The sequence below is a fragment of the Elephantulus edwardii genome, unplaced genomic scaffold, assembly GCF_000299155.1.
Source record: "Elephantulus edwardii isolate Elephantulus edwardi_28Jun2011 unplaced genomic scaffold, EleEdw1.0 scaffold00011, whole genome shotgun sequence".
NCBI lineage: Eukaryota > Metazoa > Chordata > Mammalia > Macroscelidea > Macroscelididae > Elephantulus > Elephantulus edwardii.
Genome location: NW_006399761.1, coordinates 26,141,556 through 26,167,393, shown reverse-complemented (window position 1 = coordinate 26,167,393; position 25,838 = coordinate 26,141,556). Strand labels below are relative to the sequence as shown.

General features: G+C 45.9%; 1 protein-coding gene across 1 annotated transcript in view; it reads left to right on the top strand.

The window, feature by feature from the left end:
• Window positions 1–25,838, top strand: part of SPRED2 (sprouty-related, EVH1 domain containing 2) — a 157,030-nt gene that overhangs the window by 93,178 nt on the left and 38,014 nt on the right. Inside the window, exons 4-7 of the mRNA XM_006881035.1 lie at window positions 1,573–1,640; window positions 1,990–2,139; window positions 17,092–17,189; window positions 21,444–21,621. Coding sequence (XP_006881097.1) covers window positions 1,573–1,640; window positions 1,990–2,139; window positions 17,092–17,189; window positions 21,444–21,621 — 494 coding nt within the window. The remainder of the gene's footprint in view (window positions 1–1,572; window positions 1,641–1,989; window positions 2,140–17,091; window positions 17,190–21,443; window positions 21,622–25,838) is intronic.

Sequence of the window (25,838 nt, the reverse complement as noted above, 5' to 3'; positions counted from 1 at the left end):
GTCCATGAAAGATTGTATAAAACACAATGTATATGAATGAACCATAACGTAAAGATGTTATTTAAGAAAGCCAATAAAAATATTTTAAAAAAAAGAATGTGAATTCGTCTTGTTGTATCACAAAAGCAAAAGAACTAGAATTTCTCTGGAATATTTGGCTCAATTATATAATTTTCCCCCCTTGAGACGTATAGGAAAGGATTATGGACAAGTGTAACTAAACTGCCCCACTTTAAAAAATCTTGATTTATTGGTATATTCAGTGAGAATGCCTCATTTTCCTGTGATTTCTGTAATTGAGACAGACTCATCCTATCTCAATTACTCCAGGTTGTATAGATTCCTTTCGTGCTGGTTTCATTACACACTCCAGGTGTATTGATCATTGAGTGATAATCACTCCTGGGTTGGGGCCGCCCATCCCCAGAGGCCTCTCTGTTAAGAACTTTGGGACCACATGCTTCTTAGATTCCTCCTTTCCCCTTTTAAGGGAAAAAAAACCACAACCAACTACAGAAGCACAGTTAATACCAAAGGTCCCTTATCACTCAACCCGGAAGCAATCAATAAATATTGAGTGAGGCGTTGCCTAGGTTCAGAGCAATGTGCTGGGTCATGTTAAATTAAAAAGTGCTTGAGATTAGCCCTCAGCCCTGTCACTTTTAATTCCCTCTCCAGAGAGCACGCACAGTCACTGGTGACATAGCCCTTTCTGGATTTTCTTTGATTCATGGATTTACTGGAGTCTGTAATCCAGGGCCACTAATTGCTGTGTGTAGAAGTAACTTTTTAGTGGTTTCTCAGCCAGGAAGAGTGACATGACCTTGGAGGAAGAATTTCCTCCTCTCTCTCTTTGGGGAGGGGTGGTGACAAAGAGAGAATAGTGACCATTAAGGCCAGTTTCCCCTAATCTTTCTTGGTGTTGTGGCCTCTCCCCTTTTAGCATCTGGTAAAATAACATTCCCAGTGACTCTTCAAACCCATAACCCCAGCCCAGTGCTGTCCAGTCTGTCCTGTCTTGTAGCAGCCTTCGAGGACAAAGCCCCGTAAAGTTTCTAAGGCTGCACAGCTTTTTGTGGAAAGAAGCCCATTGCCACATCTTTATGGTGGTTTCTAACTGCTGACATTTTCGTTCCCAACCAAGAGCTTAACCGCCATGCCACCAGGGCTGCAATGATTCATGGTTATTATCAATTAAGCAATCATTTCATTAAAGCAGGTTTATTTAAAACCTCCACAGATTGTCTGGCAACATTTTCAAAGGCTTCTAGTTAGTGAGGCCTGTGTAAGTCTGCAGTCTGTTCTCGTACGAGGAGAGATGGGGGCTTCTGGATCTCGGGGCCCAGCTTGAGCTGTGTGCTGCCTACTGTCCGTTGCTCCTGAGCTGTCCTCCCCACGTTTGGGGCTTCTGGTCGCTCTGTCTTCATGGTGGGTGGGAGTAATAACACTTGGAGCTAAATCTTGGCTCATTGTCTGAAAAGAGCCACTTTCTTGTGCAGCACAGCAGAGCTTTTTTAGGGCATGAAGTCCCACTTCTGTGGGGTGAATGACCACTCCTTTTGCCTTCCCCAGTGGGCTTTACCAGTCCTGAGCCTTCTTCCAGGTCCGAGTGTACTGGCGGCAGGTTCGCCTTGGCATCTGTGCCCAGATTCTCTTGGGGTGTGTCCAGGGCAGCTCTGGGAGCCATATCTGTTCTTGGGTGGAGCCTTCATCACCATTTCATGACAAATGACCACAGAAGAAAATGCAGGTGCTCAGAGCCTGGCTGGCGGTGGCACCTTCCTTGTGGCACGTTCTGAGAGCAGCTGGAGAAGCAGGGCCTCCGCTGCCTCTACCACCTGCAGGGAACTGCCGCACGGTCCTCTGCCTTTCCGGGATTCAGCCAAGAGGTGGCCTCTGGTTGTCACTGCTAACACCATGTGTGTCACACATCTCCAGGCTGGAGATGTCCGGCCTGGGCGCAGCTCTGGTTTGCTTTTCCTCCCGCAGATGGCCCTGGTGCCCATCGGGTGGAGAAGATGGGTGACCTGCTCCGGCCCTGGCCTCTGGGGCCCTGCTGGCCCAGGCGTCTCGAACCTCATCGGGTGGAGGGCCGACAGCATGTGTCACAAAGGGCTGCTTGGGAAGGGCGAAGGCAGAGTGAGTGCCCGTGGGTGGGCATGTGTTCTGGGCACATCCCCGAAGAACTGCAGCGTGCAGGATCTGGCAGAAACCGTTCCAGAGGAAAAGAAAGCAGTCCCCCTTTGAGTAATATGTTTTATACTTGCCAGTGTCCCTGTGCAGGTGAAGAAGAGCTTTGTTTGGTTTTTAGGAATCTTTGAAAGGGAAGGTGGTGGTGGTGGTGGTGGTTAGGTGCCGTGGTTTTTTGACTCCTGGTGATCCTGTGTCCTCCATCCTGCAGCCTCCTCACGAGCTGTTGTCATCTCTGGGTCTGTTCTTGCTAAGCCGTCTTGTCAAGGGCCTTTGTAGTTTTTGCTGGTCGTCTACTTTATCAAGCAGGAGAGGCATCTCTTCCTGATAAGGCCAGAGCACGTGGGATACAGTCTGGGCATCCTGGCTTCTGAGGAGACTTGTAGCTGTTAGTCTTCAGGACGCTCCTGTTGCTCTTCTGGCGGTCCATGGGGGACCCAGTCCTCTTTGCTGCCAGCGCCCCATTCAAGCATGATTGTTCTTCCTTGCTCATTAACGAGCCTTCATATGCACACGAGGCAGTTGAAAAAATGATGGCTTTCGTCTGGGGCCTCTGAGTCCTCCCAATGACATGTCTGGTTTTTAACATCTGAAAGAGGGCTTTTCAACAGATTTGGCCATTGTGATACATTTGTTAGGTTTCTTGACTTCCATGTGTGTTGACTGTGGATTCAAATAAAATTAAATCCGTGACAACTTCAGTCTTTCCCCCCATTTGTCATGATGTAGCCTGTTCATTTGTGAGAGTTTTCACTTTCTTCATGTTGAGTAATCCACTCCGAGAGCCAGTCTTTGATCTTCATCTGTAACCACCACCTCACAGCCTCTGCTTCAAGCAGGCAGACGGTTTCCATCTGCGTGCTGAAGGTCGTCAGTAATCTCCCACCAGTTCTGAGGACAAAATGGAACATATAAAAAGGAAACGAATCATGAAAGATGGGTACTTGCCCTCCTCCCATGTCAGTTTACAGCTTCCGAAAACTTGCCGGAGGGTCGGCCACGGCTGGGTCCATTCCGATTTGACGGCAACTCATTGCATTTCTCAGCCGTAAGAAGGAGCCCTGATTACACAGTGGTTAAAGCACTTGAATACAAATCAAAAGATTGGCTGTTCAAGCCCTCCCACAACTCTGAGGGAGACAAGATCTGACCATTAAATAGATTCCAGCCTGTAAATCCTAAGAGGCAGTTCTGTGGGGCTACCAAAAGTGTCCGTGGTGCATAATAATAACAGTCATTTAAAAAGATGCATGGAGATTCTATAGCTGTTTTGAACATGCTGTATGTATATTCAGTTAGGATCATTGGCTAAATAACTAAGAGTTGACAATAGAGAACAAACCATTTTCCTCTTGGTAGAATCAGTACCAGAGAAATGGTTGTGTTTTTCACATACATAATCTCCCTGATCCCTCAGTGACTAAAGCTTTAAGAAATGTGTCATTTCTATTTGAAAGATCATGCTTCGGTCCAGCCATCTTGAGAAAGTTTGGCAAATTGATTGTGTTTCTCATAGTGCAGAATATTTCTTAAAGGGTGGTTGTGAGTTACTTACCTACTTTGGACAGTAGGTGCTTTGCATTTGGAATCAGAATTCTTTATAAAAGTTTTAATAGTGGCAAGGTGTACTTCTCACAGACTGCCAAAATGTTTCTCAGCCAAATCCTCAAGTCTCTAAGTTGGAGTTTGCCTTGCTTATACATATTTCAGACGTGCCTCTATATTTCTCAGATTGTCTTTTGACTCTCATGATTGTTAGAGTGAATTTGGCTTCATTAATTGTTAGAGTCAATTCTCTTAGATGCAAACACACAAGAAAAGGGGCCATCCGCTCATATCACCTGCTGGCCACGCCTTTGTTCCTTATACCTCAGTTATTCTCAGGTGTTGAGAATTCGTGGGGACTTAGTCATTGTCAGGAAGGACCCTGCTTTCTCAGTGCTTTCAAGGACTTTGTTAGAGGGCCAGAATAAAGAGGGCTTGATTCTGGGATGTATCCGAAGCCCAGGGCTGGATAAAATGAGATGTGAGTTGCTCTTCCTCACCCAGCGTTTAAACCCTGGGTTTTTACATTCTTTGGGCCATCTGCGGTGACGGTTTCGTGACAGCCTCATGCCAGTGTCTTACACCTGGGTTTTGCCGGCTGGCCAGATGTCCTGCCCCTTCGTTGCCAGTAAAGCACTGTAGTGGGAGAGGTTGACTGTGGCCCCTTGGTTGTGCCTGGAGTGGTTTTTGATTGTGGTGGTGGTTTTTCATGCTGTCGAGTCAGAACTGACCCAGTGCTGACCCTCCAGCAGGTTTTCAGAGGCAGTAAATTTGCACGGGAGGAGATTGCCCATCCTTCTTCCAGGGAGCAGCTGGTGCACTCGGACTGGGTGGAATTCACTGCTGAAAGCCTGGCTGGGTTCACGACTGCAGGCATGTGCTGGCAATCGCCAGCAGTGCAGGCCTCAGCAGCTCTGCCCTTGGGGATCCCAGCTAGCTGAGAAGATCACGGGTCTCTAATAAATGGGTTTCTTCTTCTTTCTCAAGCTGGTCGACTTCAGGATGTAGACATAGCTCTGTGTTTCCTGGATGTTAAAATCCAATACCTCAGCCCAGAATATTCTCTTACAGAAGCAGGAAGAAAGGAAAAGGGTATTTTAATCTTCTCTGGTCAAGCTTGGCGGCCACTTGGGTTACACATTCTCTCTACAGCTCTGTTCTTTCTGGCATATCGTGGAAGCCTGTCCGTGTTAAGGGGATTATGCAGAAGGAAACTGCAGATATGCTAGCTTCTAGTCTTAGGGACCCCAAAAGGAAAAGGGCTCTGTGAGACTGACTTGGGACTTCTAAACGATGCCATTGATATTGACCTTTTAAACTTAAGTCATTTCAAGTTTGCGTATTTAAGGGCTTCTTTCTCATCAGTCTCCTGTTTCAAGGAGAAAGAGTCCCCCTTCAAAGGTGATTGAACCACATTGCTCATTATGTATAGGAAAGAAAATGCAGGCAGGAGAGAGAGGCAGGCCCGTGGTGGAGGTTAAGTGTCCGGACTGACAGAGATTTTGAGAAAGGCCGGCCTCTGGTCTGGGAAGCTCTTCCAGGACCCGCCAGCCCCGCCCCACCAGCCATGGCGTTTGTTGTTTCTCCCTGTTGGTCCCATTGACATTTGGTTGCTCACCAGTCAGGTACACCAGCACCGTGGGAATGGCTTCTCCCACATCCCCCAGAGCACCTCACTTGGAAATGGCAACCTTGACCACACACAGAGCCTTTAAAAATCAATGAATGACTCTCTAGGTACACTGACCCCCAGGAGAGCTAGAACCACACAGAACTGCTTTGTTTTTCAAATCTTAAGTTTTCTGCCTCATCTTCTCTTTTCATTGAAAATCGTTGACTTTTCCTTCATACACAAACTCTCCCCTTTTGCAGACTTTACTCTTAACCAAAATGAAATCCATTGTTATTCAAATAAATTCAGACCTCTAGTGACCCTGTAAGAGGCCTGGTGGGAAGAAGCTGCATGTTAATCCCCAGAAGGCATGTGGTTAGAATCCACCAGCTGCTCTGTGGGAGAAGGATGGGCAGTCTCCTCCCCTGTGATTGATTACCTGTCTCTGAAAACCCATTGGAGGGTGAGACATGGGTCGGTTCTGACACGAAGGCAAACAAGCGCCCTGTGGGGCAGGGTAGAAACTACCCTATAGAGTTTCCAAGGCTCTAAAAGATTTTTGGCATATTGTCATTGGAGCCCTTCCCTGGAAAAGGACATCATGCCTGGAAAAACTAGGGGTCAGTGAAGGAGAGGAAGCCCCTCAATAAGTTGGGTGGACTTAGTGACATGGGGGTTAAACATCCGAGATGGCGGGACGGTGCAGGACCACACAGGGCTTTGCTGTGTTGTTCACAGGCTCGAGCTGAGTCTGAGCTCACTTCACAGCAGATCTTCATGGAAGCAGACAGCCTGCCTTTCTCCCACGGAGTATAACTGGGTCCAGCCTACTCACCGTTTAATTAGCAGTCGAAGGCTGTGCTTAGTGTTCCATAGATCCATGCCCCAAGGACTCGCACACTTGGCTCATGGCAGCATTCTTTGCAATAACCAAAAGGTAGAAATAGCCCAAGTGTCCCATCAGCAGATGAATGGATTAAAAAAAAATGTTTTCTATTTGTACAGTGGCTGTTCATCCATAAAGGAAAAATTATGTGCTTCTATATGTTATGACATGGACAAATCTTGAAAATTTATTGAGTGGAATAAGTCAGATAAACAAAAAAATCCCCACGTATTCCACTTATATTAAAGGTCTATTGTGATGTGCTGTCAAGCTGGAACCTCCTGGCTGACCCCAGCGGGGTTTTGTGTAAATCACACAGGAAGAGATTGCCTGTCTTTCTCCTGAAGAGTAGCTGGTGGACTTGAACCACGTGCCTCTGGGTTGGCAGCATGACTCCTTACCACTAGGCCACCAGCTGTAGAATAGACAAGTGCATAGAGATGAACGTTTATCAGTGCTTGAGGAGTGAGGAGGAGAAAGGAATGGAATGTTAACTAAGTGGCAGTTCTCAGTTTGAGCTGATGGAAACTTTCTGCACATGAATAATGGTGTGATGATTGTTAACACAGTGAATATATTAATCTCACACGGAATTGTATACATTTCCACTTTTTGTTATGTATATGTCAAAACACCCACCCATTACTGTGGAGTACTCATGGTCTTCCTGCATCAAGTTTTCCAAAGCTAGAAAGCTTTGAAAGAGGAGACTGTCTGGGTTTTCTCTTTCTTCTGAGGAGCAGTGGATGCATTTGAACCATCAACCTTTTGATCAGTGGCCCAACTCGTAATGCACTAAATGGCTCAGCTCAAGCTCATTTGCCATCAGATTGGAACCAACTCATAACTGACCTTCTGTTGGATTTCCAAGGCTGTGAATGGTTTGAGAGGAGCTCACCCTTCTTCTTCAGAAAGGTGGATGAGTGGATGGGATGTCCTGGGTTGCTCCTCTTAACCCATCATTTAAACACTGGGTTTTCAGTCTCTCCTTTGGTCATCTCCAGCAGTGGTTTTACAACAGCCTAGTGTCAGTGTTGCGCACCTGCATCTGGCTGGACAGACTGTCTGTCATCAGTCTGGTTGGTTTGGCCCACCGTTGAGGTGAGGCCATTGGGTTAGCATGGCTCCCTGTGTGCCACACCCCCAGCGCTCCTAGTACACTACTAGATCTCCACGTGTATTTACTAAAATAAAAACCTGGGGTTTTTTTGTGTGTGGTTTTTTTTGTTTTTTGGTTTTTTTTAAAGTCAGTCTAGAGACTACGGTGTACCTAATGCAGGCCATGGTCTTCACAGTTACGTGCTATGCATCAGAAAGTGGGACAGTGACTAGGGATGATAGAAGGAGAATTGATGCCTTTGAGCTGTGGTGCTGGTATTGAATACACTGTTAGGAGAACAAATTAGGTTCATCCTAGAGAGGATGAGACCAGGCTGCTCCTTGGAGGCGAGGATTCTGAAGCTTCATCTGACATACTTTGGACATATTGCAAGGAGTGACCCACTCCTTGGAGAGGGACATCATGAGAGGGTCTTGAGGGGATGGGGAGAGGAAAACCCTCAATGAGGTGAATTGACTCAGTGACTGAGGTAATGGGGGTCAGTGTGTCAGAGACAGTAAGTTTGACACAAGATAGAGCAGGGTTCAGAGCTGCTGTACATAGGGTCACTATGAGTCGCAGGCAACTTGACGGCACATAACAACAACATAGATGCAGGATTGTTAACATCTTAAGTTCAGAGTACTTTTTTCCTCATTAAGAATGGCATATTTGATAACACGCAACACACAGTTGCTTTAAAAAGGTATTTTGGAGCATTTTAGTAAACAGGTGAGATTCCTGTATGTGTGTTTGTGTCCAAGGTTGGGGCAGGGAAGAAGTCGAGTGTGTAGTTTGGTTCTTAAAGGTCTAAAAAACTAATGTCAGTGACCTTGAAGAATCCCTTCTCCAGTCTGAATTTTAGTTTTCATGTGTGAACAGAAGGTCTGAAATGGACAGTTCCATCTACCTTGAGAAGAGCAGCACTTACACGTGTGGCTTTTCAGTCATCATCATCATCAGAGCCCCAAGTCGAACCATCTCCGGTCCTGCCTGTACTGGGAAAATGATAAAGTGAGAGAAACAGAGAGAAGTTAGCTTTCTACCGACTCTCATGAGAGATAAGGCCAAATCCTAGGAAAGAGAGGGCTAAGTGAATTGCTAATTATTGCTGCCTCAAAGGGCATCCATGGTCGATAGAGTTGTCTGTATGGAGCTTTTTTTCCTGTCAGACTGCTGCTAGTAAGACAGGCTGGCTTTTCCTCCTCCCTGTCGGCCAAACTATCACCTCCATTTGTTTGAAAGGATTTTGTGGTTTTAGAATTTGGTGTTACCTGGTTGGGTAATTTCTAGACCTTTAACCATGGTTTGCGTGTGGAAAATGAGAAACGTCTTCGAGTCACATGAGAAGTACTGTCATCAGTATCTCCTGGGTTTGGTGTGGATCTCAGTTTTGGCTCTAAGACCACAAGTTTTCCTCCCTGACTTATCTTTTGAGTGTTCTGTCGTTAGAAACGTTGTCGACGGAATTGTGTAGTGAGCGCGCATTGTAGAGTCAGCGGTGACTTTCCTCCCCACCCCAGCCTGCAGGTTGCGTTTTGCTCTAACACTCATCTCCTCTCGTGTGACTTTACCGCCTCTGGAAGCTCACTGGAGGGTCAGTGGTGAGTCAGTTCTGACTCGATGGCTGAGAGAGTTTGAGATAATACAACCAGAAAGCTCCTTAGCAGCCAGGAAGGACGGTGACTTCACGTAATCCGTGAAAACAATGGAAATCCTCAATGAGATGGGTTGGATTGATTATAAATCGAACACTGGGCTCAAACATGCCAATCTTGTGACAAACAGTGGACGGGACAACATTTCGTTCTTTTCTACATGAATCACAGCCAACGCAGTGGCAGCTTAACCAAAATATTGTTTTATTAGATATATACTTATTCACTCTCCATTCAAGACTACTTGCAATTTTTTAATATAAGTCACAGGTACTGCTTTATTACTCACTTTTTTCACTTAACACATGGTAAACGTCTTTCCAGGCCATTACATAGTCCTGTTATGTTCTTTTTATTGGCTTATTATTCTCTTACATGGCTCAACCATCATTTATTTCAGTCTCTATAGGACGTTTCAGCTATTTACACGTCACCGAATCCTGTGCACATCCATGACTATTAACATAATTTCTAGAATTACTGAGTTAACATGCCAAAAGCAAACCACCACCAGTAAGTGGCAGATACCCATGAGCTCTCCCTCAGCATTTCAGGATACGCTTCGCCCACCACTCTTTTCTCTCTTCCCCCCACCCCCAATTTAATGAGAAAGAAAAAAAAAATTATTCTGAGACAGACAGACACAGAAGTTCAAGGGCTACAAGTTAAAGACCTAAACTGGAGGATATTAACTTTGAAACAACTCCTTCGGGTATGTGTTTTGAAGTGCCAGTTTTCCTGTTACATGCACGCTTTAATGTGGTGAGAGTTAATTTTCTTTAGTAATCTCACATTTCCATTAGCCGGCCTTTGGGGTTTAAAGGTGGGTCATAAATACCATTTTTGGAAGGGTGTGTGAAACAGGGAAAGTCAAAGAAAATAATTGCTTTTGGAGTAAAAGGTAGAAAAGAAGAAAGGATTCCTCAGGGGTGGTTGCTAATCCTTTGATCGTGATTAATTATGAACTCCACTGAACTTCAGGCTTCATCAAGCAGGAAAGCCCACAATAAAAGGAAAATCAAAATCGTCTCTGGACTCAGACTTTGACACCCCCACCAGGGCTGCCTCACCCCACTTCACGCTGCATGATCAGCCTGGGACTCCAGCCCCTTAGGAAGGACCCTCCACCCTAAGGTGTAGATTCATTGTGTTTTTACGTAAATAAAATAAATGACATTTGGAAAAAGTAATTCGCTCATTTCAGAGCTAGGTAAGGGGGATTATTTTATTTTATTTTTTAACCTCCAATAGATACCTTGAATGAGTAATGAACTTTTGGGATAAAATCTTAAATGATTTCATAAGGCACTTGAGTGAATTGTAAAATACCTATGTTGATATTTACGGAAACTGTATACTGCGCTAATTAGGGTTGCTGTGAAAGGAAAACTTTGAAGACGAAGGTGCCCTTAACCCAAGCTGTGGTACTTTCACTCACTTCGTTTGCGTGTAAAAACTAGACAGAAAAGAAGGAAGACTGAAGAACTGTTGCCTTTGACAAAACCATTGACAAGAAATATTGAACATACCATGTGCTTCCAGAAGAAAGAGCAGATCCGTCTTGGAAGGACAGCTAGAATGCTCTTTAAAGTGGTTGGTGAGAAGGTTAGTGGTTAGAAGTTGGTGAGAGTTTGTCTTACACATGTTGTTGGCTCTGTTCTCAGTCGGGCTGTTCCGTGAGGACATTCTTCAAGTGGAGGATGAGTGAAGAAAGCAGGATCCTCCATGAAGATGACGTGACCCTGCGGATTCCAGCACAGCAGAGGCTGGTGATGGAAGCACCAGGTGTGGGTGCTGGGCCACCGTACCTCGGGTCACGGTGTGTCAAAGATGGCACCTAGCAACTCTTAGCTGTACCCTCCTAGGTATTCAGTGTGTCACCAGCTGCTTATCCCAGCGGATACTATCCCTAGATGTTAGGGGTAAAATCAGGGAGCACAGTTGCACTGTTGGGTGGTGTCCCATCGAGTCAGAACAGACCCTCCAACAAGTTTTCCAAGACAAGTGAATTGCGCAGGAAGAGGTTGTCCATCTTTTCTCCCGCTGAGCCATTGTGGATTTGAACCACTTGCCTTTTAGTTGGCAGCGTGTGGCTTCTTACCACCAGGCTGTCAGAGCAGGCATGGTTGGAAGCCTACTCTGGGGTAAAAGGTTTGCCTTGGGAGGTGGGACCTTCTTTACCCAGCCACCTACCTCATACCATCATGATCCTCACTAGGACTGTGCATAGAATCATTTCATTGTGGGCTTTTAAAAAACCTTATCATCTTCCCAAACATTTAAGAACTTTCTTATGTGAAAAGGATTTTAAAAAAGAAATGTCTGAAATTGCATTACGTTTACTTTGAAAAGTACAGATTTTGGTTGTTGCTGGAAGGTAGTGAGTGTTAGGAATGTCAGGTGCCCCGTGAGCTGCTGCTTTGTGATCCTCTCTGCAGGAAGTTGTTTGTTAAAGATCCAGAGGTCCGAGCCGTGGACCGGTCACCCTTTTGTCACATTGTTGTGTTCAGCCGCTAGTGTGTTGCTGTAGTTGTGAAAGCGACGTCACCAGTGTTTCAAACACCAGCAGATTTCAGCTGTGCTTCCAGAGCGTGAGGAATGGCTGGTAATCTACTCCTGAAAATGAGCCGGGAACGCCTAGTTGATCACAGCAGAGTATGGACCAGTCTGTGCCAGTGACGAGTCCCCAGCTGGGATGTCCCTCAGAGCAGTGGGCTGGAGCCGTGGTGGTCATGATGGTGTCACAGGGTCAGGTCGCCTTTTGCTCTCGTGTACACGGGGTCACCATCCACAAGGCAGCAACTGAAGACAGTGTTGACTGGGTATCGCCACTGGGAGTTTAGGGGCCCAGACGTCGTTGGTTCTCCAGCTCCCCAGCATGGGAACATTATCATTTCTGGTATCAGGAGAGCTTAGAGCAAATAGTGTTCATATCAAAGGGGAGGGATATTTTTTGTTCCTTTCTTTGTTGATTTTCATAAATAACAAGGCCAGCCTGTTTGGTCTCCCCAGACTCATCTGCGCCCACATTTTCCTTACCTGGCCGAAGGAGGTGCTTCCTCTGGGATCGACACTGGGAGAGTTGCCAAAGCACCGTTTACTAAGTCAGCCCTGGACACATTCCCTTTCCGGTTGCTGAAGCTGATAATCTACAGGAGTGGACACCTCATGTGTGGGTTTGCACTCGCCCAGTAAGCTGGGTTTGTGGACCCTGTAGTGCCCCAGTTAGAAGGGATCAGTATAGTCTCGTGGATTTAGAACTGAAGTACTGATAAGAAAAGGTGGTGGTTTTTGTTTGATTTTTTAATAACTCTGGCTCAGTCTTGAACACAATATACTAAATAGGGTCATCAGATTCTGTTTTTTTAACAAAAGGGAAAAAAATGAATGTGAGCTCAACAGAATTCAACTGAATCACACACACTTTTCCCCCCCATGAAGGATTTATGCTTATTGAAATGATAGGAGATAAAAGCTTTGAGGTTACGTTGAAAAAGTAGCATTTTAAGCAGAGCAGATTGGAATGAATCTGATACAACTTTGTAAACTTCATTCAAAAGGAAAACAGAAAACTGGGCCTTTGTGAGGGAATTTCCAGCATGCCCAGACAGGAGGATGCGAGCACCACCATCCTCTGTGGTTCAGGAAGATTTGCCCCGAGAATGGGGCTCCCACTGGGGGCCAGGAGTTAGGTGGGGAGTCGGGTTGCTCGTAGAAGCTCTGACTTACGCACCCATGTGGTTTCCTAGCTCACTAAACCGTCTGTCTGTCTGTCTTCTCAGGCTGCCAAAGTGTTTGTCACACGATCCCCAATTGGCTGCTGCTATTTCCTCTGAGATCTTTGCAAACCTCTCTGAAGCCTAGGTGCCTGACTTCCAGCCTTGACCTTTGTTCCTTTTGTGTCTTTGTTTCGCTGTCTTGGCAGTTAGGGATTAGGAGACTTAGTGGTAGGAAGAGGTAGAGTTCCTTAGGTCCTGAACAGCACCCAGCCCAGCATCCAGAACTGGGGTTTCCCTCAGGGCTTCAAGGCAAGGTGGAGAATGGGCTGCCACGTGGTCTTGTCCCTGAAAGTGGACAGTCTCTTGGAAGAGATCGGAAAACATGTCTATTTACAGTGCATTGCAATTCAGAGGGAAATATTTTACAAACCAGTAGCTTACTAAATCTATATTTTATTATTTTTACATTTTTTACCTTAGATTAGCTTGCTTATACATTGTGTGTCACACTATTCTCCATTCACATTGTGTTTCATATAATCATTCTCCTGCATTATATTTTATAAAATTTATCACCATTGGACCTTGCCTATCATTACCCTTTTTTTCCCCCAGGTCCCTGCTGAATCTTTCTCATTTCCTTTACCGCCCCCACCCACCAAATTGTGCAACCGTGCAGTAATACATATTTTGGATTACAAATTTGCTAGCCTGTAAAGAGGAGTTCTTCAAGAGAAATTTTTAACATTAGGATTTTTTTTTAAACACACCCAAACTGGAGGCCTCTTAAAAACTTGGCATTGCTAGGATTAGTTCTTACAAATTATCCAATGTAATAATCATTATTTTTCAAATATAGGAGCTGGCAGGATCTTTCATAAGGGAGAGAATGGCCCCAACCCTTTTATTATCGGTGCTGGGAGCAGTATGTGAGGACGTTTATTTATTTACTTCATGGGAGCTGAGCAGCATCAAAGATGCTGGACTGAGTGGCGGCATGCAAGGATGAGGTTGGGTGTGCCCGAGTCAGCCCGTCCGGGGTGAGGGTAGAGGTTGGACACGGGGTTCCAGAGGCCTCACAGACTTTGCAAGGACCAGTTCTAGGTGAAGGATACCATGCTTGGCAAGTACGGGGGTCAGTAAGAGAGAGGAAGACCCTTTGTGAGGCGGATTGGGCAGCAAGAGGTTGTGTGGATGACACAGGACAGACAGGTTCTGGGCATGCTGTTCAGCACAGAAGAACTTTGATGGTTGTGCTATAGGACTAAGGCGAGCACCTGAGGCCCACAAAGGGCGAAGGCAGGGAGGCTGTCCACACGCCTTCTGGAGCTTGCTCCTTGTGAGGGGATCCCTGGACAAACAAGGGCCACATTCCCAGACCCATTTTGGGTTCCACGTTATAAATCAGTGTTCCACCCTTGGATGCTCCTTAAATAGAATTAAAAATATCTGCCTAATTTGGTCCTGGTAATAAAACACTTATTCCTTTTACCAATATTTACTTGCCACTTGGAAGAAAAGGTACAATTACTAGTAAGAGCAGTATTGTGATGACGTGTGGGGCAGTACTCTGCATGGGGCAGGATTTGCTGTGGTATCTGAATTTTGGAAGCTTGCAGGCTGCCACAGGAGATAACAGCTGGTCTCTGTTTGCCTGGAGTAACAGAGGAAGAAGGTGATGCAGGAATCAGAGAATGAAGTGATTGTGACTTCAGTTGCTGCTCCTTTCACCACCAAACCAGAAAAAAATGGATGGCGCCCCAGTAACATTGCTGAGCGTTAGGATCAAGGACCCAGTAGACGGATCTTGGTCAAAGGAGCAAACTGGAACATAGATTCAGATTCTTTTTTGGGGGGAAAAAAGGTTTACCGTATTTGCTGAGTTCTGGAGGAACCTCTGAATCTATTGCCTAGAAACAACTTTTAAGTCTTAAACTAAAACTAACCCATGGGGGTGGAGTTTGTCTTTAGACAGAACAACGTTTTTGTTTGTTTGTTTGTTTTGTTTCACTTTATTATTTTTGTGTGAGTGTACCGTCAAATCAGATCTGACTGGTACAGGAAGAGATTGTCCCTCCTTCCCTGGCAGAGCATCTGGTGGATTCGAACCATACGCCTCTGGGATTGTAGTTGCAGCTCCTTGCCACTAGGCCACCAGAGCTCCCCTCAGAACAACGTTTTAACTCTATAGTTTGTTTCAGTGTTGCCCTCCTGAAGAATAGATCTGTATAACTGTACTAATTCTGAAGTGAATGAGAATTTTTAAGGCGTCATTGTAATCCTACAGTCAATGCTAGTGAAACAGTGTGAACAGAGATGGTGAGAATGGTGATAGTTATATAGTGTGATATAACTATTGTCATGGAATTGTTCCATTTTAAGTTGTATATATTTTCACCAGAAAAAAAATAAACACACACACACACACACACACACCCTCTCTTTTGAAGAGCAAAAAGGTAAAACTGGAGAATCTGGTTTCTTCTCTTGGTAAATCACTGGTGTGGTGCATGATGCTCTGAGGGCCATGAGCTCGAAATTAAGATTGTTTTAATTAGTTCAGATGGAGCCCCAAATGGTTAGCGTACCTAGACAGTGCGCGTACTGAAAGATTAGAAAGTCCACCTAAAAGCTCTTTGGAACAAAGGTCTAGCAGTCTACGTCTGAGTAACGAGCCGCTGAACACTTGAGAGCACCGACCTTCTCCCGGGGTCACTGCCGGTCAGAATGAATTCTCTGGCTGCCCGTCCCAATACGTGTAGGTTTTGGCCTGACAGCTGGAACATGACCAGCATCTTTGTGTCTCAGCACACTTCATTCTGTTGAATTCTGTTGATTATTTTTTAAAAAAGATGTATATATTTCCATACGTGTTTCATACGTACATGCGTTTTGTCTGGCAAAGCGGGTTACGTGTTGAGCTGCTAGCTGAGAGTCGGCAGTTCAGAGCCCTGTGCACCCTGCACGGAAAGCAGGGGCTGCCCTTCCCTTGATGATTTACCACCTCAGGGAGGGCTGCTGGGAGTCCAGACTACCGCAGGGCACTGAGGGGCTTCTGTAGTTTTGTTTCCATTTTAAGAGGAATCTGATGAAGTCAAGGAGCCCTTTCTGTGTCTACAGACCAAACAAAGGAGGGTCGGTCACTCTACCTGGTCCTGTTACATTTGCCTTGGCCACTGTCTGGATGCTGTGTGTCTCGCAGAAGGGGGATCTGGAGGTCCTGGCTGGTGGCTAATCCTCCTCAAGGTCTGACGGAGTGGGGAACAGTGGACAGAGGCCTTAAGGTTAGGATAAAGGAGGGAGGAGGGCACTCCGTAAGGGTGAATGGGGTGGGCAAGGTTTGACTGGACGCGGGGGGCCAGGGACCTCCCACCAGGAGGTGCATGAGACTGCTTCCTCTCCAGGTGTGCCTGAAATGTAGAAATCTGACCTGGTTTTGAGAAAAGAGGAAAAACAAACAAAAAAACACCCAAACCTCTGACTTGTATTTTTTTTTTCTCTTCTCTGACTTGTATTGATAATTGCTGGAGGTCCGTCTGGGGTTTTCTTCTCTTGGCAGGGCCCGAAGAAAAAGGCATTCTGCGGATCCGTTCACAGACAGGCTGGCTGGTCCTTAAAGGACCTTTGTGTTCAAATATAATGATAGCCACAGTTTCTCAAATGTCTCTGTATCCGGCCCTTGACCTCTATTCTTGCTTTTAAGTCTCAGGACAACCCCGTAAAGTTGAGCCTCTCATCATTCTACAGATGAGGAAAGTGAAGCTTGGGAAGGGGCTGCTTGGATGCAGGTGCTTCTCACCTGCCTGGCTCCAAGACAAGTCCTGGGTGGGACGCAGGGCCGGAGCCAGCCCCGGGGATGGGTTTCCCTGTTCACTCCTGTAGACTGGCTCACACAGGGCCTACCTGGGAGCTGGAGAGACCTAAAGTCTGTGGGAGTCCTCTTGGGACCACAGCCTCTGATAAGCATCTAGCTTCTAGATGATTCTTCCAAGCCAGTGTGTTGTGCGTTCAGAGTGCTGCCTGCTAACCAGAGTCGGTGTTGGAATCCACCAGCTCTAGTGAAGGAGGAAGAGGGGGTAGTCACCTCAGGAAAGATTGGGGGGTGCTGGCTCTTCTTGGGCTGCGTGGCAGTCAGCCCCTTTCTGAAGGATACCCCAGTGTCTTTCAAGTGTCAAATGACTTACAGAACAGGTTTTCCCAAAGAAGCCCTCATGTTGGGAACCTTTTCCTTAAATCCTATTTAAATGCCGTCTCCTCAGTGCATCTCTTAGAAGCTATGTTTGGCCTCGTGTAAATACACTATCACTTGGGTGAGGGGAGTCAAGCCCTATTAGTGTGATGTCGACTCTTTGGGGCCGTTTTGCTCACACTCCAATGCTCAGGCACTTCACCGGCTTCTGGTGACCCGCACTCGTGCCCGCTGTGCCTGTACCCGCCAGAACAGAGTCCGTTCCACCGGCCAGCAGCCGTGTGCTGTCATGTACCGTCAGGTCTGAACCAAAGCAGCTGGATCTGACCCCCAGTGGGGTTTCAGAGGCAGTCAGTCACCCGGGAACAGCAAAGCTCCCCACCACCAAGCCGGCAGAACTCCATGCTGGCCGACTCACAGGTAACCCTGCCCGCAGGGCTGTAAATCCGGAAGCCAGCGGCCACGTCTCTCTCTCAGCGTGCCTGGTGGAGTCTGGCTATCCACGCTTCAGTTGGCAGCTCACTGCGTAATCCACCGTGCCACCAGCACACGCCTCCTTTTCCTCAGTGTCCCTGTAAGTCAGCATCGTCACGGGGTTGAGCTTTTTTGGAGGGTTAGGTTTTTGTTGTGTGGGGTTTTGTTTTGTTTTTTTTATCCGTTAACACTGATGCAGCCGTGACCGCCTTCAGGAGTATTTTTTTTTAAATTGTCATTCTTTGTGACAGTTGGAACATGTTTTAGAAAGGTCCTGAAACACAGCAGCATTTTTCATGTGCAGATTAAAAACCTAATGTGCCCTGGCTCTTCTTTCTGCACCCCCTCCCCGAGCAGACCCACAGCTGTGTTACCCAGATGTTGTTTAACTCTTTCCAGAAGGCGGGGACCGGTGGGGAAGGGGGTTTCTTCCTCTCCACCTCTTTGGTACTGGAGTTCATTGTCATTTCTGCTCTGGGTGGGGTTAAGTGCCTGAGCAGTGTAAATACAACCACAGATAAGAAGCACTTGGCACTCAGCCGGACAGCTGGATTAGCCAGACATCCTTCTCAGCTTTTAGTGCAATGCTTTATCCCCCTGCCTTGATTTAAATAGCCAGATGCCTGGCTTAATGCTGGGCCGGCTTCAGTTGTTGCCAAAGGAGAGGGAGGGAATTCCTCTCCCCACCAACACAGCCACACACCAGCAGCATCTACCACCACTGACAGGCGTGCACCTCACAAAGGGGCATTAGAGGAATCAAGGCGAAGGTGAAGGGTGCAGGCCACAAGCCACGGCCAGCGTGAGCGCAGCCCTTGCAGTCTAAAGGTCGGGCTGTAGGATTCTTTTTTTTTTTAGTTCAATCAGTAAGTTCTCTGGAAATAAGTCTACGACACTTTGATAACTAGTGCAGACCTTCCCCAGTCCCTATTTAGTTAATCCTCTCAAAGAAAGGGAAAACAGGGTGGTCCGTACACATGAACACACATGTGGAAATACGTGTTAGCCAGAGATGTGTAAGGTTTCCGTTCTTCATCTGATTGACTTCTGGTGGGAGGAACACTTGGGGGGAACCTGGGGAAGCTGAGTGTCACACGGAATTCTAAAGTTGAACGTTCTTCTCTGGAACAAGTGGGGTGTAGGAGTCCTTGTGTCGTAATGGTTATGCACCTGACTGCTGACCAAAAAGTCACTGGTTCAAACCTCGGGAGCCCTGTGGGGCAGGATCGACTCAGTAACACACACGGAGCAACGGGAAAAAAGAAAGCCAGGCATTTCCGCCCAAATGCCTGCCACATATCCGACCAAATGTTCTAAAATGGTTTCAGTCAGCCGCTAGGACCGGAAAGAGCAGGCATGGTGAACCCTGAGATGAACAGATTAGTGATAGAAACCACTTACCTGGGCAGCCTGGGATTTCCAGGTCAGTGAACAAAGAGGTCTGTACCCTTAGCCCAGTCCAGCTGTTGTAATTCATAAAACAAATGACTGTTAGATAGTTTCTGTTTACGAAGGGATTCTGTTAGCTACAAATCACATTGTAAACCTCTCTACATTGTATATTTAACCCACTTACTCCTTCCCCAACCAAATACACAAAAGACACCCTCATAGGCCCTAGTAATAAAGTGAATAAAACCCCCTCCTAAGGCACTATTATTTTTAAGTGGGGAGAGCAGGCACATGCATACATGGTGAGGCAGGTACTGATTAGTAACATACAGAATAAGGCAGGTGTAAGGTTTAAGGAAGGTGGAACGTCCTGCTTTATATAAAGTGCACAGTGACATCTCTGATGAAGTGACCTTGCGTGAGACCTGAATGAAATAAGAGAATGAACCCAAGACCTATTTTGGAAAATCAGGCATGACGTTTTGAGTAGATATGTATGTAGCAAGTGCAAAGGCCCTGGGGTAGGAAGGTACTTAATTTGGAAGGCTGTCGAGGAGCCCAGAGGGTGAAGCAGAATGAGTGAGAATTGTAGCCTTGCCAGCTCTGGACTTACTCAGTCATGGAGGGAGCTAACAGAGCGTCTGTTTGAGTAGAGAGATCCAGTCCGAATTACCATTTTGTATTCTGGACCGCAGGACAAGCATGGAAATAAAGAAGCAGGCAATGGTATTCCGTGCCAGCACTGCAGTGTGGATGCCTCTGTACTTCTGTGCTCCTGTTCTTCTGTTGTTGCCTGGCCTTCACCTGCATTTGGGGGTGATGGGCTGTGTGTTAGGCCCAGTCTGTGTGGACTGTGTGCACTGGAGGCCTGTTCTGGAGGGACTTGCACTGCTGACCTAAAGGTCGGCTTCTCCGAAGGTTCCAGTCCTCCAGCAGCTCTGCGGGAGAAAGGTAGAGTGTGGCCTCCCGTTCAGCTCACAACGTCAGAAACCTGGTAGAGAGTCCGCTGTGAGTCAGTTCCCACTTAATGGCAGTGAGTTTAGAGTTCGGGTAGATACACCTTAGTCCTTAAAATGACATCATTGCTGTTTAATGCTTAACTGGAAGGTTAAAGGGTGGGCTCCTGGTAAGTGTGGTTAGAGTGTGAGATAGTCATTGAGTAGAGGGTACATGAAGAGACAGGTCAAGGAATTGGAGGGGTCCTTTATGTGACTAATAAAGTTATGGAACGTGTAAACAGGAATAACAGTGGAGGTCTCTAACCTTGTCAGGGAACGAGGAAGTGACCCAGAAGTGGTGGTGTTGTTGTGTACCAACCAGTTGGAAACAGTCCATAGCTGACCCTCCGGTGGGTTTGCAGGGGCACTAAATCACACAGGAGGGGGTTGCCCATCCTTCTTCCACGGAGCAGCTGGAGGATTTGAACTTTGTGCCTTTGGGATTGCAGCACAGCTTCTGACCACTAGGCCACCAGAGCTCCCTGTGAGAAGGGAAGTGGTGCAATGGTTGAATGTGTGCACTGCAGGGAAGCTGGAGGGGGAGAGGGAGTGTCTACCACTGTGTCTTCTTCATGCAAGAGGAAGCTGCCCCATGGGGTAGACTGCGATAGTCTGGGTGGCTTTGGCCTCTGTGGTGATTGAGGAGCCTGTGGTGGTGGTGGTGGCCCAGCCTTGAGCACTGGTGTTAGGTCAGCTCTAGAAGCCTCAGCAACCAAGGGGGTCTGTGTCTGTGTGTCCCTAGCATCTAACACAGTTCTTTGTGTCGAGAAGACATGAATACAAGTTTCAATAAATGAATTGAAAGCAGAGAAAGGAAACAGCAAGTGAGAATTTAATGGCCTTGCTGAAAATCCAAATAAAGTTCCTGAAATGTGATGAGCATTGGAAAAGGCTTGAGTTGGCCTCTGGAGAAGGCAGGAGATTTGGCAAATGTGGGGAAGAACTTATTGCAAAATTTAGACTGGGAGGGAAAATTCACAAACAGAAGGCAAAGGGTATTTGAATTGAAATGCTTTTCTAACCTATATAAACAATCACATCAGTTTTTTTGTGATTTGCAAGTGGATTATCATACTATGCTAAATCAGAAGATTACTAGCTTAATAAGATGTTAAGCCTTGATCATGGATGGTAAATGAAGGCTTTGAAGTCGTAATACCCTCTTAATAGGTTTGTCTTTCCTAAACTAGATGCCAAATATCAGCAAATGTGTTTTATTAGTAGTACTTGCATTTAGAAATTGAAGAACACACCTGCAGACTTGGATCCCAGCATAAAATATGTCTCCTTCAAAGATTCACAGAGTTTATATTCATTATTGTTTGTTTGGTTTTGGTGTGTGTTTGTTTTTTTAATATACAGGTTCTTGGTTTTGAATTTTAAGTTGGGAGTTTGTATTTCAGGAGTTGGGTGGGTACCTGTTTGGGGCACGACCAGGCACAGACTTTGTCCTGCGGAACCCGGGAGAAAGGGTTGGTGATGGCTGGCCCCTTCCAGGGGACCCTGCACAGAGACCACACTGCTGTCCTGCCCTGGGTGATGGCTGGCCCCTTCCAGGGGACCCTGCACAAGGACCACACGGCTGCCCTGCCCTGAGTGATGGCTGGCCCCTTCGACAGGGACCTGCACAGTGACCACACTGCTGTCCTGCGCTGACCCTCTCTCCCTCTTGTCATTCCAGTGACAGCTATATCGTGCGTGTCAAGGCTGTGGTTATGACCAGAGATGACTCCAGCGGGGGATGGTTCCCACAGGAAGGCGGCGGGATCAGTCGAGTGGGGGTCTGTAAAGTCATGCACCCCGAAGGCAGTGGACGAAGCGGCTTTCTCATCCACGGGGAGCGACAGAGAGACAAACTGGTATGACAGGCATGCACCTTCCCTGTGGGTTCAGGTCTCAGCCATTGACTTCTTTTTGTTGATGTTGTTTAATTTTTTTTATTTTAATTGTGATTTTAAAGAAAGTTTACAGAAAAGTTGCATTTTCGTTCTTTCATTGCTGCACATTTTCCTCCCTTCCCCTCCCCCAACAACTGTTTTCTTTACATCCAACTGTAACCTTCTTAAGTTCCTTGCCACCCCCCACCCCTTCTTTTTCTGACTTCTGACGTGCAAAAACTTTACAAGTTAGACCTCTAGTTGTTGTTAAGCACCATTGAGTCAAAACCAACTCATAGCTGACCCTCCAGCATGTTTTCAGAGGCTGTAAATCACACCTAAGGAGACTGCCTGTCTTTTTTCCCACGGGACAGACCTCCGTTAGACCCTGAGAGTTGGCTCCAAGTTCCAAAACATAACCCATCCTTTTCCGTTTTCTCACCACGTGTCTTAGACAACTCACAAGCCCAGAAGTCATTCACGTGGCCGCCGTCTTGAACGGAGCTGCTGTCCACCTGCCAGTGTACAGTGTACTTAAAGCAAGAATGTCTTCTTAGCTGGGAGTGTGGACCACATTGTACTGAGCAGAGAAGTCAGCCTCTCAGAAACACCTGGTTTCTTCACAGTGGTGCCATGGAGGTCTAGGCTGGGAAAGGTCAAATGCAATGTCAGGGTCAGCTGAGACTTGGTTACTTCTAAGCCACTGTTTGTCAAAAGACATGGCAGCTTTATCTCCTAAACTAGTGAGTTTTGAAAGGATGTAAATGACAAAAAAGTTACTTTTTCTATCCACACATATTTTCAGCATTAATCCTTTGGAGAATAGTGCGGTAATGGGGTGACGGGGGCTGTGAGTTCACACAATACTATCTCAGGGAACTTGGCTGTCTAGTTTTTTTGGTTAATGAAGGGAATTCATAATGTGAATGAAAATTATTGTCCCAAACTCTTGTAAATCACCCACCGTAAGCCTGGAAGACCATCACTCTTCCCTGTGATCCCGCCGTGTATTCTCAGAAGCCATCAGGTGGCTCTGTGTGTGTCAGATAGTACAGAATATCGGAGAAATGAAGGCGTGTCACAGGAAGGGACGGATGTGGCCTGGAGAGCCCTGTAGTTTCTGTGTTAAATGTGCAAATTCAGTCTCTCAAAGCCACTTTTGTTTAATTGTCTCGTGATTTATAAAATAGATGAAAACAATATTGAAATGTACAGAAATGGTGTTTTGCACTTGATTCATTTTTGAAAATGTCAAGTGGAGAATACAATGCTGATGTTAAAGGAAGAAGAAAGAAGAGGAGTCAGGAAATTTCCTACAAGACAGTTACATGATTAAATAATTTCTGTATATGAACTGTTCACAGTAAAGAGAATTTAACCGTTCTGCCAAAGAAGAAGGACCATTTATCTAGAGCCTGTTATGGTGCCCTGTCGTGCAATGCGGGCAATTTTGTTGAGTTGTAACTTAGATTGCTTTTTCAGGGACCTAGGTAATTAATATTGAAGAATTTAAGATTTATAATCCAGGCTGTGGTTTTCTCAATTACTTGGTATGCTTCAGAGAGCTGGACAGTGACTAAGGATGACAGAAAAAGAATAGATGCCTTTGAGTTGTGGTGCTGGAGAAGAGTCTTGAACATATACCATGGACTGCCAAGAGAACAAATAGGTTTGTATTGGAAAGGTTGAAAGCAAGTCTGTCCTTGGAGGCTAGGACTTTGAAGCTCCCCCTCACTTACTTTGGGCACGTGGCCAGGAGAGATCAGTCCTTGGAGAAGGACATCATACTTGGAAGGGAGGTCAGACAGCACAGGAGAGGAAGACACAGAATGAGATGGATTGATACAGTAACTGGGGCAATGGAGGTTGGCGTGCTGGAGTTAGTGAGACTGGCTCAGGACAGGAAGGATTCAGAGCTGTTGTACACAGGGTCACTATGCATCGCAGGCGACTCAACCAGTAACATTCTACGACAGCTTTGGAAGCAGGAGTGGCATTCACTTCCTAAACAACATGCCTTTGGAAACTCATGAACTTTAATAAATGTCCATAGTTACAGAGGGGCTTCAGGCCTTTTGTTCATAGAGTTGCTATGAGTCATGCTCAATTCAAAGGCAATCAGTAACAACATCTTGCCTTTGGTGACCCAACTTGAGGGGCTGGAACCAGCTTTTACAACCATCTCACTCTGACCCTGAAGTCGAGTACAGTTGCATAATCCTCCCAACCACCTTTTTACCTTTAATGCATTTTCTTGTGCCTTCTCTTACTTTTACACAGTAACAGAGTCCATAACCAGTTTTGTTTATCACTTGTTTTAACATTCTCCTAAGAAGGTTCCATGTTGCCGATACCAGATTGCTGCTTCCTTGTTTACTAGATCACTTCCTTAGTTTTGAACATTGAGTTTCTGTCCTTTTTCACCTCAGTATTAAGAATAATGTTTTTAAAGAAGGAATGTGTTGGGGTTTTTTAATGGATATTTTAAGAAAAGTTTACAGTAGTCTAGGATTTCCAGTCATTCATTGTTGCACATTTTCCTCCCCCCTCCCCAATTTGCTTTTCTCTTTAAAAGATTCTTTCATTGTTGCACAGTTTCCTCCCCCCCACCCCCCAAGTCTGCTTTGGTCTCATCCTCTTATTCTGGACTGTTGTCATGCAAATAATACCTCATCATATATTTCTTCTGGACAATTCTTTTCCTTTTGTGTTTCAATGCCGTGCTCATTATTTATCTCCTCTGAAAGTGTGTTTTTCCACATTCATTATTTTCTTGGATTAATTTGAATGTCCGACTTTAATGACTTTTGGTCGATATATTGATATACAGCAAATTGCTATCAGCATCTTGAGATTTTTCTTTTAAAATACTGAGAATTGTATGACTTTTAGTGTTTACCAATTTGACAAGGCGACACTGGTGTCCACTTGTTGCTTTGCTGAAGCCCTATGCTTTTTCTGTTTGTTAAATAGTTGTAACTATGAATTATTTGTTAATATCCTTTGCATATTTACCTTTTGGGTTTATTTTTATCATCTCTTGTTGGTGCCATCAAGTGAAGGACAACTCAGCCTCACATACTTGCAGCAAATACGTTTTAACAATCTGCTGCTCACCTTTTTATCTGAAGATGGGTTTTCTCCAACTTTTATAGAAATTACTTTCATTGTTGTTATTTGGTCTGTGTTAAAAATAGTATCTTACCTGTAGTGTTTATATGTATATTTGCTTAGTAATACAGTTATATAGTTGAAACGCCCTGCAGTTCTTTCCTATCGTTTGTCATAGAATATTTCACACCAAAATGTGTGACCCAGCCTCCTTTTGAAAATTCTGAGTTAATAGCTTAGCCCGCCTGCTGTTTTGTCCCAGGCCTTTAATAATATTAAGTGACCAGTTGAGTTCCTACCACAGTCACAAGGTGGGGGATGCTGCCTCCACTTGACAGGTGAGGAAACTGGGTGTGCCAGGCAGTGAAGCACTCGCCCATCCTGGGCAGCCAGGCCTGCGCAGAGCCAGCATCGGACCTCATTCCTTTGTGAGGCCAAAGCCCAAGCCCCTTTGTGATCACTCTGCCCAGGAATCAGCAGAGTGTGGGTTCGTTCTCTGGCACCTTCCTGGGGTGGTAGCCAGCGTCTGGTTTTTGTGACAAGCTGGTGACAGGTATGGTGCTCTCCTAAACATGTGCCTCTCCCCGATCACGCCTCTCCCACCGTCCATCCTCAGGATTCTTCCTTTTTCACTCCGTGACACGCTTCTGACCTCCAGGTTCCAGCAGTACAGTGCATCTGTTGCAGAGAGGGTGTGAACTCGGGTGGGAGCACTGCAGCTTCAGTGGGTTGTTGAGGGGGCACCTCTTAGAAAGGGGGGGACAAGCAGAGGGCAGTTAATGTCAGAGTTCTCAGAATTTCAACCACCATGGAAAGTGCTCTTTCTGACAGAAACAGCATTGTTGTTGTTATGTGCCATTGCTTAGCTTGTGACTCCTGGTGACCCTGTGTACAACAACCCTGAAACCTGCTCTATCCTGGGCCACTTTTACTGTCTCCAACACACCTACCGCCATTATTACCCCAATCACTGTACCATCTCATCCATGGTCTCCCTCTCTTTCTTTGTCCCTCCACCCTTCCAAGCATGATGTCCCTCTCTTCTAATATTGTCTATTTCTAGAATTTAGTCACTTTATTATTTTTTT